At 53.0% G+C, this 14104-nt stretch overlaps 1 protein-coding gene across 1 annotated transcript; it reads left to right on the top strand.

The window, feature by feature from the left end:
* The first annotated feature begins 9431 nt into the window (after positions 1–9431).
* LOC126517852 (solute carrier family 22 member 13-like) lies at positions 9432–11192 on the top strand. Its single transcript, XM_050167662.2, has one exon. It carries the CDS (start codon positions 9432–9434, stop codon positions 11190–11192), a length of 1761 nt encoding a protein of 586 aa, XP_050023619.1.
* Positions 11193–14104: the final 2912 nt, after the last annotated feature.

Below are 14104 nucleotides of genomic sequence, written 5' to 3'. Positions count from 1 at the left end.
GGGTTATCGCACGGCACTCCCGATGTTTTCGTCGGTTTGCATTTTTTGTCGATATTATTTTTGACTAGGTATCGCGTGTATTTCTTCTCATTTTTCCTTCATCTCTCATTCCTTACAGCTGGCTTACGTGTACTTCTTGTTTTTCGTCGATGCACCTGTCAGAGCCCGGTGAGCTGTAAACAAAGTAAAAATAGCGTGCTGGTGTCATCGGCCTCTGCTGGCAGCGGCAGATCTGTTTAGCTGCCTTTTATCGCTTTTCTTTTACTAATATGGGTGGTGTTCTTTCTTCTAGAGTTACCCGAATTTAAAACAAAAAAGCAAATTGCCTGTGGTATGTATCACAGTTTCACTCCTCGAGCTGGACCTTTATTTAAAAAAAAGAAAGTTCGCACCTTCCGGGGCGTATCTCGTCCTCAAACAATAAATGTAATCTGTCTTGCTTGCGTTTCCTCTGTTGAAAACTCTGCGCACGCTACTTTTCTGTCAAGAATGCCACGTCACGCAGTTAATTTCCTTTCCCTTGTCCTCTTGTAGCTTCAGTGCTAGTCAAGGAGGGAAGGTGTTGAAGGTCCGAAGTCGGCGCCCCTCGATGATTCGAGTGCACGGTGGCAGCGCGAAGGAAGAGCCGTTGTCCGACGAAGTGACGTTTTATTCAAACGCCGAAGCGTCTGTCCGAGCCCAAGCCCGAAGCTCCGCTCCCCCCCACACAACCAAACATGACTGTTTAAGCCCTCAGTTGTACAAAGGATTCGCAAACCAGCTGTAGAATAATTAAAGGGCTACGACCAACGCTCTGTGGAGGTCACTTCGCGAGTGCGACTACAAAAAAACTGCTGCTGCGTGAGCCTCTTTCGGGCGGCGGCGTATACAGCGGCCGCGCACGCAGGAGCCTCGAAGGAAAGATTCTCACTCGTCGGGGTTCGCTTCAAGACTGAACGTTTATTTTACAAAAGACATCGCAGTGACTAGAAAGGGAAAAGAAAAGAAAATACAAAATACGAGTTGTCCGTTGGCCGCACCGACGCCTTCGTCCTTCTCGGAAGCGCCGGCCATTCGCGCCCAGCAGGCGGTCCGCCGAAAACACGGGGCACGGATCAGGTTGCGGGTCGAGGCGCCGGTCGGGACACCAGCCCAGCGGGGCGCCCCCTCGTCCGTTCGCCGGCTCCCTCTTGGTGCGTCGCCGGGCCCCCAACCACGGTTGCAGAAAACGCGCGACGGTCGCTACCAATTCTCAACACCAGCCATTCACACATGCGAGTTCACATCATTGTAACCAATAGCACAACCACCTTCGTGCCGCACACAGCATTGGTGGAAACAGTGGCACTCTTTCGAACACGCCAGGGGATAGGATTGCTCAAACATACGTGCCACCTCCCTCTCCCCTACGTTGGGCTGCGAGTATCGGCCCCTGATGTCTTCCCTCTTTTCACCTGCAAACGGCCTCCATGCAAGCTGCCGAGAATGTTCCGTGAAATCGCGGATTACTAACTGCATATCCGCCGGACAGCGGGCTACCCTGCCAGTACTGAGAAATCTGTCTCCCGTGCAGCTGTGTGCCGGTTCGCTCGGAATACAAACACCATAATTGGGACCCGATGGCAATCGCACACAAAAGCATTCTTGAGCCGTAGCCGGCTAAGTGGTAAAGCTACCGCCATTTTCACGGGAATCCTTAGCAGGCGCACGCGGATGCCAAACATCAAACCGGCTGGGCAGCGTCGCGTCGCCCAAATTCCGTGACCGAGACGGTCGACGGGACATTTGGGGAGCGCATGGGCATTACCGGTGGCGGTGACCTCAAGCACGCCCCCACGCTCGTCTCCCCGAACGCTCCCCTTCAGCTCGGGCCATCTACCCTTTTGTTCCAAGCGGGGGTGCAGTTCTAGTGCCTTTTCTACGGTGCAGCCACTAATCCGCTTTCTCTTCACGCATGAGTGTTGCCCGCGTCCCCTCTTCGCGGAACCCATATGCGTGCCTAATTTCCGGTTATTGGCCGATACAGCAGGTGTGGGTTCGTCCTACGCTTTGCTGTAGTCGCCTAAACTGGGAGGTCAAGTCCCTAATCTCTAACTGACTCACGCTGACAACGCGCGCGCCGTTTCTGATCTGGAACTATCGGACGTGAAGCGTTAAGCATAAGCCTTAATGTAAGCGATCGTGCGCCCGACGGCGTTATCGAGATGGCTGTGGCGTTCACTCGTCGCCTACAAGTGAAACCCCAAGCGAACGAGGACTTTGAGTGACGTCTCCACGGAGTTGGGCCGGTATGAGAGCGGCAAACACGCATCGAAACTGGCATGCCGCATGCCTAATAATTACAGCGAAGCTGTTTACCTCTTCCATTCAAGGAAATTTTCGTGCCGTTGGCATGGTAAGCAAAAAACTCCCCATACGTGGGCCTATACCGAAGATAGTGCAATGCCAGGCCGACCCAAGGCGGAGGTGCAGTTCGCCATTAAGGCTCCCACATGCACGGCTTCGCTGGTCATCCTTCTTCACAGAGTGGAAGGGCACTGAGATTTTCTTTTTATTTCCTTGTTTTTCTTTTTTGCTGTACAGAGCAGCATAAAATATTTCTGAAGGTCTTGCGGAAGATTCCTTTATCCTTGCACGTGCTAACATTCGGTCGTTTGCTTGCTCCGTGCGAGCAGCCGGTAGTATATGCAACTGATGTGCATCCTGTTCCGGCTTCTCACAATTGTTTCGTCTCTCACAGCACTTCCGGGCGAAGAGCGACGACTTGTGCATTTCCAGAACCTGCAGCGATCGAGCGACTTTATCGCACGACGGCCCATTTCGTCGCTCGAAGCCGTCGCTCGCCAAAGTCACGCACTAAATCGCTCACGTGGCCTCTGGACTTAAAAGAAAAAAAAAGTCATGCAAGATAGATAAACGCTTCTTCTTATTGGACAAGATAAGACATAAAGGGTGGGATCTTTTATTAAAGCAAGAAGTTTAAGGTGCGAATATTATTTGCACGAGAAATCAAAATGCGTAGTCCAATAATTACCAAAACTTCGGTGGTTAACCTTTTACCTACCTGCTTTACGCTTCATGTTGCAATATGCGAATTCAAGCCGGTGAGCTCGCAAGGCACATCCACTTGAAACAAATACTCAGGATGGCACCAGCTTAGATATTGCTATCGACCTATTTTTGTGTCCACTGCAGGACGAAGGCCTTGCCCAGCGATCTCCAATTACACCTGTCCTGCGCGAGCTGATTCCAACTTGCGCCTTGCAAATTTCCTAATTTCGACGCCCCACCTATAATTTTCTGCCAGACACCCTAGCGCATCTGATCCTCGAATGTCCATGGCATCTAGACAAAGACGCATTGCCTTCACCGAGAGACTGTTGCAACGCCAGACAAAGCGAAGACCTCATGGAAACGTGGGATGCCACGCTCGTCTCCGAGGGCCTGGAACAACAACGACGTCTCGTCGCCAGGGCCAAGGAAGCAGCGAAGGCCAGAGGGTTCCTGGAATGAGGAGACCTCCCACCGAGAGTAGAACCCCGGATACTGTTTCCAAAATAAAAGTTTATTCCTCCTCCTCCTCGACTGCGCTTTCCCGTCTTGATATTTTTTGTTCCCAATATTCCCAAGGTATTTGTTCCTAAAATGTGCTGTGAAATACAATGGCGTTCCAGTTAATTTTGTGCTTTAATGCATAAAACGGCGTTTTCCTAAATATGTAAGTGGGACAACAGCACATTTTTTGCCGCGAGTCTGACAGCGCCTATCTCAAAACTGGTGCTAGTTTCAGAATTCGCTGCAAGTGGACGTGTCTTGAGAACTCACTGGCTTCAATTCGTAAATCGCTATATATAGCTTTATAATTCGCTAAAAAGCTGAGTGAAATTAAAAAAAAAAATGTGGCTTTTCATTCTTGTGCAAATAATGTGCGCCTCTGCGTAATCCAGCGCAATGAGCAGATTTGTGCTATGCGCCAACTGCTATTTAAAAAGAAACGGTAAGTAATAAAAAATATAAGGAAGAAATAAAAACGTATAAATTGAAGCTACGGTGCCTTGGTGTGCCTTCCTTTCTCACCACAGCTGCTTAGCGGTTGAGATTTGCGGATGATGGTTTCTTGGTGTCGTGCGATTGTGCGGGTGTCTAGAATGGGGGAACTCCCACCATTCGCAATGCACAGACCCTTCCTAGTCCAGCCCACTTCAACTACCACCGATGTCTCCTCAAAGAAGATTTCTTTCCCTTCATATAGAATACGGCGACCGTGCAAAACACCCCTGACATCTAGCGGATATATCAAGAGTGGCCGAAGGAGAAATGTCACTGTACAGCCAACGTGTTGACAAGGCGACTTGGGTTCGTCAGGCCATCATCACGTCAACAACTTCTGTCTTGTTTGGGTTTGTGGATATACATGTGTCATCCTCCGCCTCTTCCACTTCCATATCCCACCTGCTCATTGACCGTCGCTGAGCAACAGCATAAATTTCTCTCTCTTTGGTATAGCTGTTGAGACATTCAGTCTCTGAGTACAAGGTCGCAGTTTCGGTTACCAGTCGCTGCGGTATTTGGCACGTTAAAATAAGTCCGATCGATCGATCGATCGATCCTTGCCTTTTCCCTCGGAGTGCCTCCAGCTGCTACGGCGGTCAGCAGCTGAGAACGGCGGCTCGAGCCCGATGACCGCCAGCGTGTGTTGAGGCACATGTGCATCGCAGGAACGCGTCCAAGATTGTGCCAACACACACCATGTGCATGACATCATCAAGCCGGCACGGCTAGTCTGTGAACATCAAGGCACTGACGGCCCTGTTCTGGTGACCATGGTGGAACCCCGCGAAGGTGAGAGCAAGAGAGTTCGTCTTAATGAGACACCCAATAAGGAGAACGACAGTACTTCAAACTGTGACCTAAGCGATTATGAAGCCATTGAGTGTGATGAAGAACCTTTCGAATTCGTGATGTGCAAAAAAAAAAAAAGAACTGAAGGAATCCCGGCGGTGTTCAGACCATCAGAAGAAGGAGACAATTTTTGGCAAGTGAATCCAAATCATGATGCATCAGAAATTGTCTCCGTGGCAAAGCAAAAAGTTCAAACGTTCCGAGTGAACAGAGACAGCAGTTTTTCAGTGAGTGTTACCTCACTGGCATCTGCGAAAAACCTGCTTTTACTACACAAAGTTACATGCCTAATTGTTCAGCGCTACATACCGGCTCCGTGCACTCGAAGTGTCGGAAAGATTCGTCACGTGTGACTTCAGTACACTGAAGGTCAACTGCTTGAGTTCTTGAAAGAATTTGGAGTAATATCAGCTATCAGCCCACCGACAAGCACAATACTACCGTCTGGAGGATGATACAGTTGAATCGCGCTCTGGTCAGCATTGTCCGGTGGACAGAAGTTTACCAAGCTCGAGCTCGGAGATGCTTACCAGCAGCTGGTGCTCCAGGATGCCTCCCGGAAGTATGTCACAATATCGACAACTTTGGTGCTCTTCCAGTACACGCGCTTACCGTTTGGCGTGGCCTCAGCCGCAGCCATATTTCAGAGGGAGATGTGCAACCTCTTCAGGGGCATGAGGCACGTGGCGGTGTACTTGGATGACATCCTGGTTACTGGCAGCGATGACGGAGACACCTGCAAAACCTGCACAATATCCTGGCACGGCTGCAGGACGCCGGTCTCAAGCTCAAGCGGGAAAAGTGCGTTTTCCTGGCCTCCAGTGTTGATTACTTGGGGCATGTCATTTCCCAGGCTGGCCTAGCCACGGCTGCCGGCAAAGTTGATGCTGTGCTCAAGGCGCCTAAGCCCCAGAACAAGAAGGAGCTTCAGAGCTACATCGGCCTCATCAACTTCTACAGGAGTTTCCTGCCGAACCTGTCGGAGCATCTACAGCCACTCCATCTTCTGCTTCGAGATGGCCAGCAATGGATCTAGAAGAAGGAGCAGGACCGAGCCTTCCAGCGCAGCAAGGGGCTAATCATCAAGGCTTCAGTGCTGGTACACTTTGATCCTGCCAAGCCTGTCGTCCTGACCGTAGATGCGTCGCCGTACGGCTTGGGAGCCGTCCTGTCACACCGGGACAAGGATGGACAGGAACGCCCTGTGTCGTTTGCTTTTCGTCGGCTTCATGCTGCAGAGCAACGCTACAGCCAGCTGGACGAGGAAGGCTTGGCACTCATGTTCGGTGTCGAAAGCTTCCACCAGTATCTGTGGGGCCGGAAGTTTGAGGCGGTTACGGACCACAAGCCGCTTTGGGGCTGCTAGGGCCTGACACGGCAGTGCCCGTGCAGACATCACTTCGAGTTTTCCTGGCCCACCCTGGTCCGCTGGACAGGTGGTGTCTCCTGCCAGCGCCTCATCGCTGCTCGTCCGCATACCAGATGGGGCCACGTGGCACAGACATGCCAACCATGTTAGGCCTCGCCTCGGGACCTGGCCAGCACCCTCGACTGCCACTTCCGAGTTCCAGCCTGCAGGAGGACAAGCGGCAACACCGGTCGCTTCCAGCGGATCACCGCCCACCTCGGAGGCGGCAAGCATTGCCAGTGGTGCGGCACCTGTTGTGCCGGTGTCAAGTCCGGCATCACTCACAAGGCCGACCACTGCGGACCCTACGGATGGAGCGAGGCTGTCTCAGGCAGCACCGGGCGTTTCTACACCCGGCCCGTCAACACCGGTGCCCAGGCGGAGTACTCGACGGCGGAGGCCACCAGACCGTTACTCGCCTGTGTAGCAGGCACCGTCGAGCCGGCTAGAACGGAGGCAGAGCCTCGTACATTGAACTTGGAAGTTTTTTGTTGTCGACAAACAAACTGGGGGTAAGGGGGTGTGACAAGCATGTGACGCCCCCGCGGGCATCATGTTCGTTGGCCTGCCAGGCGTGGCGGCCTGCCAGGCCGGTAGGCAACATTGGTCACCGCACCCAATAAACACCGACGAGCACAGCTGCTCGCGGTCAGTCATCGTTCAGCACCACCACGCTGCGGAGCGTCCGTCTAACGGAGGGTGGCTCGAGCCCTCCCTTGTTCACGAACCCGGGCGGATCGTGACAGGTATAGTGAGCTCATCGTCAGATTGAATAGCATCGGCGAAATGGCGGAGCCTTGTGGCGTTCTCTTTCACGGTATTTCGAATTTCTCAAAGCGTAATTTGCCTATTCCAAAGACAGCAAAGAGAGGGAAAAAAATGGCTGTGGCTTAGCTAAGGTTAAGCCCAGGATGCGAAGCATACTAGCCTTTATTTTAGTTGTTGAACCACTGTTTAGCCTGGTGAACTGCTGTTGCTTGGCTATATTTGGTTCGGCTAGACGAAGAAACAACTCATGCGTTACTCTGCTTCGCCTTCAAGAGTGGAACGCGACAGCGTTCCCGTCGACCCGCCAAGGGGTGTAAGACAATGGGCTACGGCGCAGCGACTACGCGCCCAGCATTGGACGCGGTGAGCGTCGAGCAACGCAGCGTTCGGCGCGGCAACGAAATGTGCGCCTGAGCAAGCGACGCACGCCTGAGCCTTAGAAACAGCTAGTTTCTAAGGCAACACCGCATTCACTAGAGGCGCTTTTGTACCGCTTTGAAGCATCGTACTCGTGGCTCAATGGTAGCGTCTCCGTCTCACACTCCGGAGACCCTGGTTCGATTCCCACCCAGCCCATCTTGCAAGAGTTGAGCCAAAGCCACCTAGAAACAAGCGCAGCTGCTTATATACCGCCGCGACGCCGCGAGCGACGGCGCGAGTTGGGGCCCCGTTTGTCCTCTGTCGTGACGTCACGGTGTCACGTGGTCAGCCTTGAAGGCGACGCCGCGAGCGACGGCGCGAGTTGGAGCCCCGTTTCTCCTCTGTCGTGACGTCACGGTGTCACGTGGTAAGCCTTGAAGGCAACACCGCCGCGCCTGAGGAGCTGGGTTGAGCTCTAGTATAAAAAAACACATGCAGTGCAGTTTGGGCTTCTGCTTACGCTGCACCGATTGGTTATACAGTCGAACGCCTCTACAGCGAAATTACCTGCATAACGAAGGACTGATTATCTTGGCCAGATTGCTATCTTTAGAGTAGATCTAGGGAACCCGTCACTGCGGCGAGCGTTTGGCGTCGGCGTAACCGAGCGAATGAGCACGGCTAAGGATGAAAGAGCGAACGCGGAGCGAAGCGGGGATGAAAGACGCGAGGAGGAAAGCGAAAGAGGAGGGTCTGGCGAAGGCGTGGGAAGAAAGGCGTAGTGCGACGACGATCGCTACGATATGGCGCTAGAGCAGCACGCGTCGTCTGGCAGCTGCTGTGAATCGCGCCACCCACGCGTTGCCTCTCGTGATCTCGGATGCACTGCGATGCGAAAACAAGTATAGAGCTGCGCTGAAATCCCCATTAAGGGTTATCGTCAGTGAGTTTTTTTATTTTTATTGTGAATGCTTCTGCAATGAAGGCAGCTACAACGAATTTGCCTGTGCAACGAAGGCATTTAGGCGTCCACGGTGGCTGATTTGTTGCTTTGCAACGGATGTCATGAAGCGATGCCGCCACTACCCTCCGCAGACGTCACCAAAGTGCGCGGTCTGCGCTAGACCTAACGGCAGCGCTAGCTACGCACTTGATCAGCGTGCTGTTATCAGAAGTCCTGCTGCAATGCTCCAGGAATGGCTCAACTTGTACGTTAGTTGTTGTAACGCATCTATGGGTACGATGGCTGACGAATACGTCACAGTTGACGACTGCTTGGTGATGTAATTGTAACTGACGACCGACAACGCTTTAGCCATCTAAGACGGAAAGGACGCGAACGCCAATGAAAGTGACACAATTTTGTGTGTATTTGCGCGCTTCCTTCACGCTCGAAAAATAAAAGACTTTCATGTGGCATGTATCGAGCAATAGAAAGCTGCATCGGCAGTTTTTCATGTTGCTCTACAATTTTCTCATTCACCCTTCTCATCTAATTATAAAACGATGATGATGAAATAACTACAACAGCATTACAACAACGGTATGGCAACGAATGCATGACGACAACTCTATGACGACGGTACAATGACGATGATGACATGGCAACGGTATGATGACAATAGTATGATGAGCGCTTGACGGCAACGGTGTGCCGAACACTGTAGACGGAGCCTGCATGACGACCATGGCGTGACGATGACAGCATCCCTTCTTTTTTTTTAAATATTCATATGCATAAGCTTTTACATCACATGCTTCATCATTCTCATGAGCTTTTTCGCTTTCTAAGTAGCTGCCCAATAACGCTCTGATACAGGCAGTGATTTCAGTTTCTTCTTCTAATCATGCTTCTCGTTTTAACGTCGTTCTTCCTAATTCTTTCGCGTGGCGTGCGCCACTACGTGTGAAGACGAAGAAGCAGTCATCTCAAGGTGCCTCGGGGCCTTGTTTTCAGCAGAAGCGCCGAAGCATATATAGCTCTGGACCGAGACCATTGTGTTAAAGAAAGGGCATGGACCTCTTCCTACCGCGGCGACTCGCAGCCGCCGACCTTCTGACGAGTGAGTGCTTCGACTGCCAGGAAGGCTTCGGCGACGGAGTGTTCCAGAGGCGGCTGTTGATCCTCAGCGCCGTCACCATCTTCCTGCTGGACGGACACGCCGCACTGCTTCCCGTGATCTCGCGCGACGTGGACCATTGGTGCAAGAGACCGGCCGCATACAACGTCTCGGCGGACGCTTGGAAGAACTATGCCATACCTGTGGGCGCCGATGGACGCCACAGTCGTTGCTACGTATTCGAGAATCTCGGAGACTCGCCGAACGGCACGGACACGGTGGTAGAGTGCAACGAGTGGGACTACGACCAAGCGCAAGCCTCGACATCAGTCATTAGCGTCTGGAACATGGTTTGCCGTAGACGCCCCTTGCTCGCCGCCACAATTGCGGTGCAGAACGTGGGTTCCGGCGCGTTCCTGCTGCTTTCGGGTGCCGCGGCCGACCTATTCGGCAGGATGCCTGTTCACTTGGTAGCCGCGACGGCTACGATTGCGTCGACAGTAGCTGGCTGCCTGACCACCAACTACGCGCTTTACACCTTGGCGCAGTTTTTTGCATCCGGCGGCGCGGCCGTCAGCTCCGCCGTGACCGTGCTCGTCTGCTTCGAGGTTACCGTCCACGAACACAGGCCGTTGTACCTCATCTTCGCTGCGACAGCCAGCTTCTTGCTGGGCGACCTGTGGTTTGCGATCAATAGGAGCCTGCAGATCAGCTGGGCCCTGATACAAGCCGTGTATCTCTCGCCGACACTGCTTCTGCTCGCTACATTTGCGGTCACGCAAGAATCACCGCGCTGGCTCATCGCCAAGGGCCGCCTGGAAGAGGCCGAGGCCGTGATGCTGTTTGCGGCCGAAATGAACCACTTCCCCTTCGCCGGCACAGCCTGCCTGCTCGACAAACTGATGCTGAAGAGGGATCACTGGAAGCACCGGAACGACGTCGCCTCCTCCACCGTTAAAGAAGGCCCGTTGCTCGACGCCGTCTCGGTCCGGCGGCGAGCGTTGATAATGTTCGCCGTCCTGTTCTCCCTCATGTTCGCCGTCTTCGCAGACGTGATATCAACAATGGTGCGAACCGACGACAGCGAGGGCAGCAGTGGTTTGTTCATGGGCGTCCAGTTCGCTGGCGGCCTGCTCAGTTACGCGGTCATGCACACTGCGGTCACCCGCTTTGCGCTGGTGAAGGTGCTCCGCGTGGCCTTGATGGTGGCCGGCCTCGCCCACTGTGTGCTCGCTTTCGTCGTCAGCTTCAATCCCGCGGCCACCATTTTACTGGCGCTCTCGCGCGGCATCCTTATCGTAGCCATCGTCATCAGCGTCGCGTACGTCATGGAGATCGTCCCCACGCCCGTGCGCGGTGTGGCCCTGTGCTGGGCGCTGGCCTGTGGCCACATCGGCGCCCTCTGCGCCAGTGCAACCCTGGTGCTGCACCAACTCGGCCGCGAGGACGTAGCGTTCGCCACGGCGGCGCTCCTGCTCTTGATGTCGCTGTTTGCGACATCCGACCTGCCCGCTTCCTCTGCAGTCGAGTGCATGGTCGCTAATGCCGCGACTAGGCGACGTCCCTCGATCTCCAGCAAGGTCTCCATAGACCACATGAAGAAGACGCTGGAACAGGGCGGGATGGGATCCAGGTCGACCGCTAGGAGCAGGAGAAGCCTGTCGGAGGCTTCACTGCGCTCGTGTTCGGGACACAGCGACGCGCAACGTTTCTGACCATTGTAGATGTGTATATATATCCTGTATACTCCCTGTACTCTGACGCAGGGTGGTGCACCAGCCGAAAACGTTAAGTAAACATGTCTTACTTCCAAAAAGATGGTCGTTCTGCATATTTTACGCCGTGACCTGCATGCTGAACTCTGAAGAAACCCCCTCCCCATATATATATATATATATATATATATATATATATATATATATATATATATATATATATATATATATATATATATATATATATATTGTAAAGGGGGTTTATTCGGGTCGTAGAGAAGCAGCGACCAACGCGGCAACAGCAGGTAGGGCGCAGCCAGCGAGCGAACAGGGTACGAGCCACGCGATGGCAATGGGGCTTTTCAGCCTGTCGATCTTCTTCGTCACAATCACCCCCGGAATTGAAGAGTAGCCATCCTGGCGACCTAGGAAGAGGTGGGCGGATCGTAGTACTGCTTCAGCCGGTCAATGTGTACAGTCTCTCGCCCTCGTCGACGGAGATCGGGAGATGGCGATACGGGTTCGACCACGTAGTTCACTGGTGATGTTTGTGCTACCACGCGGTAGGGCCCGTGGTACTTCGGGAGGAGCTTGGACGAAAGGCCAGGAGCAGCAACAGGCGGGACCCAAAGCCACACGAGTGAGTCGACGGGGAAAGGGTGAGGGGGAGGATTGAGGTCATGGCGCTCTTTTTGGCGGCACTGTTGAGCAGACGTCAAAGAACGGGCCAGTTGTCGGCATTTCTCGGCGTGCTGAGCAATCGCAGAAACAGGTGAGCATTCAGCAGGGTCCGGCCGGTACGGGAGAACAGTATCAATGGTGCTGGAGGGATGGCGGCCGTAAAGCAGGAAGAATGGCGAGAATCCAGTAGTGGCTTGAGAGACAGTGTTATATGCGTAAGTGACGAACGGAAGTACAAGATCCCAGTTGGAGTGGTCAGATGCAACATACATTGATAGCATGTCACCAAGAGTTCTGTTGAATCGTTCTGTTAAGCCATTGGTCTGTGGATGATAAGCAGTAGTAGTGCGGTGAATAATTTGGCATTCAGATAGGAGTGACTGCAGGACGTCTGAGAGGAATACGCGGCCCCGATCGCTCAACAGTTCGCGAGGGGCGCCATGGCGGAGAACGAAGTTGTTTAGTATGAACGAAGCGATGTCTTTTGCTGATGCAGCAGGCAAGGCGGCGGTTTCGGCATACCGTGTCAGATTATCTACGGCCACAACAATCCATCGGTTGCCAGCGCCAGTAGATGGAAGAGGCCCGTATATGTCAATACCGACGCGGTCGAATGGTTGAGCTGGGCAGGGAAGTGGTTGGAGAGGTGCGGTGGAGAGATGCGGGACACATTTGCGTCGCTGGCAGGCAATGCAGGAGCGCACGTATTTGTGGACGAAGGTGTACATCCCTCGCCAATAATATCGTAGGCGAAGCCGTGTGTAAGTTTTTGACACTCCGCCGTGACCACACTGCGGGTCAGAATGAAAAGCGGAGCATAAATCTTGTCGTAGGTGGCGAGGCACTACTAAGAGCCATTTGCGGCCGTCATTTTGGTAGTTGCGGCGGTATAAAAGTCCGTCGCGGATTGTGAAATGCTGCGCCTGTCGGCGTAACGCTCGAGGTGCCGAAGTTGCCGGAGGATTTGATAAAAAGTCGAATATCATGACGATCCATGGGTCTTTTCGTTGCTCCGATGCCATGTCCAGGATGTCAAGTGGTGAGATGTCATGTCTATAAGTAGAAGTGCTGCTGTCTGAAGTAACTGGGGAGCGTGAGAGGGCATCGGCGTCAGAGTGTTTGCGTCCAGAACGATAGACGACACGGATATCGTATTCCTGGATTCGGAGGGCCCACCGAGCGAGGCGGCCCGACGGGTCTTTTAGGTTGGACAACCAGTAAAGAGCGTGATGATCCGTCACCACGTCAAAGCGTCGACCGTAGAGATATGGACGAAATTTTTGAAGAGCCCATACGATAGCTAGGCACTCTTTTTCTGTGACTGAGTAATTGCCCTCAGGTTTCGCGAGGGCACGACTAGCATAAGCGACGACGTATTCGGCATTAGTGTTCTTGCGTTGTGCGAGCACGGCACCAAGGCCGACACCACTGGCGTCAGTGTGAAGTTCTGTAGGTGCGCTGGGATCAAAATGGCGCAAGACTGGCGGAGACGTGAGGAGGTGACGAATAGTCGTAAAGGCATCATCAGAGGCTTCCGACCAACCAGAAAGTTCATTGTCGCCTTGAAGAAGTTGGTTAAGTGGTGCGATCACTGTAGCGAAATTGCGAACGAAACGTCGAAAATAGGAGCATAGGCCAATGAAGCTGCGCAGTGCTTTCAAATTAGTGGGCTTCGGAAATTCGGATACGGCGCGAAGTTTATCAGGATCAGGAAGAATGCCCTCTTTGGAGACAACGTGGCCTAATATAGTCAGTTTTCGAGCTGCAAATCGGCACTTTCTTAAGTTAAGCTGGAGACCAGCATTCCGGAGACAGGTCAAAACTTGATGTAAACGCCGAAGATGGGTCGGAAAATCAGGGGAAAAGACGACAACGTCGTCGAGGTAGCAGAGGCAAGTATGCCACTTTAGGCCACGTAGGATGCCGTCCATCATGCGTTCGAAGGTGGCGGGTGCATTGCACAGACCGAACGGCATCACAGTGAATTCATACAAGCCATCTGGTGTTACAAATGCGGTTTTAGAACAGTCAGCGTCCGCCATGGGCACCTGCCAGTAGCCAGAGCGGAGATCTAAGGAGGAAAAGAACTCCGCTCCTTGCAAACAGTCAAGTGCGTCGTCAATACGTGGCAACGGGTATACATCCTTTCGGGTAATCTTGTTAAGCCTTCGATAGTCGACGCAAAATCGTATGGAGCCGTCTTTCTTTTTAACTAGGACGACTGGTGATGC

This window comes from Dermacentor andersoni, chromosome 11, assembly GCF_023375885.2.
Source record: "Dermacentor andersoni chromosome 11, qqDerAnde1_hic_scaffold, whole genome shotgun sequence".
Taxonomy (NCBI): domain Eukaryota; kingdom Metazoa; phylum Arthropoda; class Arachnida; order Ixodida; family Ixodidae; genus Dermacentor; species Dermacentor andersoni.
The sequence above is the reverse complement of the archived record's forward strand: the minus strand, read 5'-3'. Positions and strand labels throughout refer to the sequence as shown.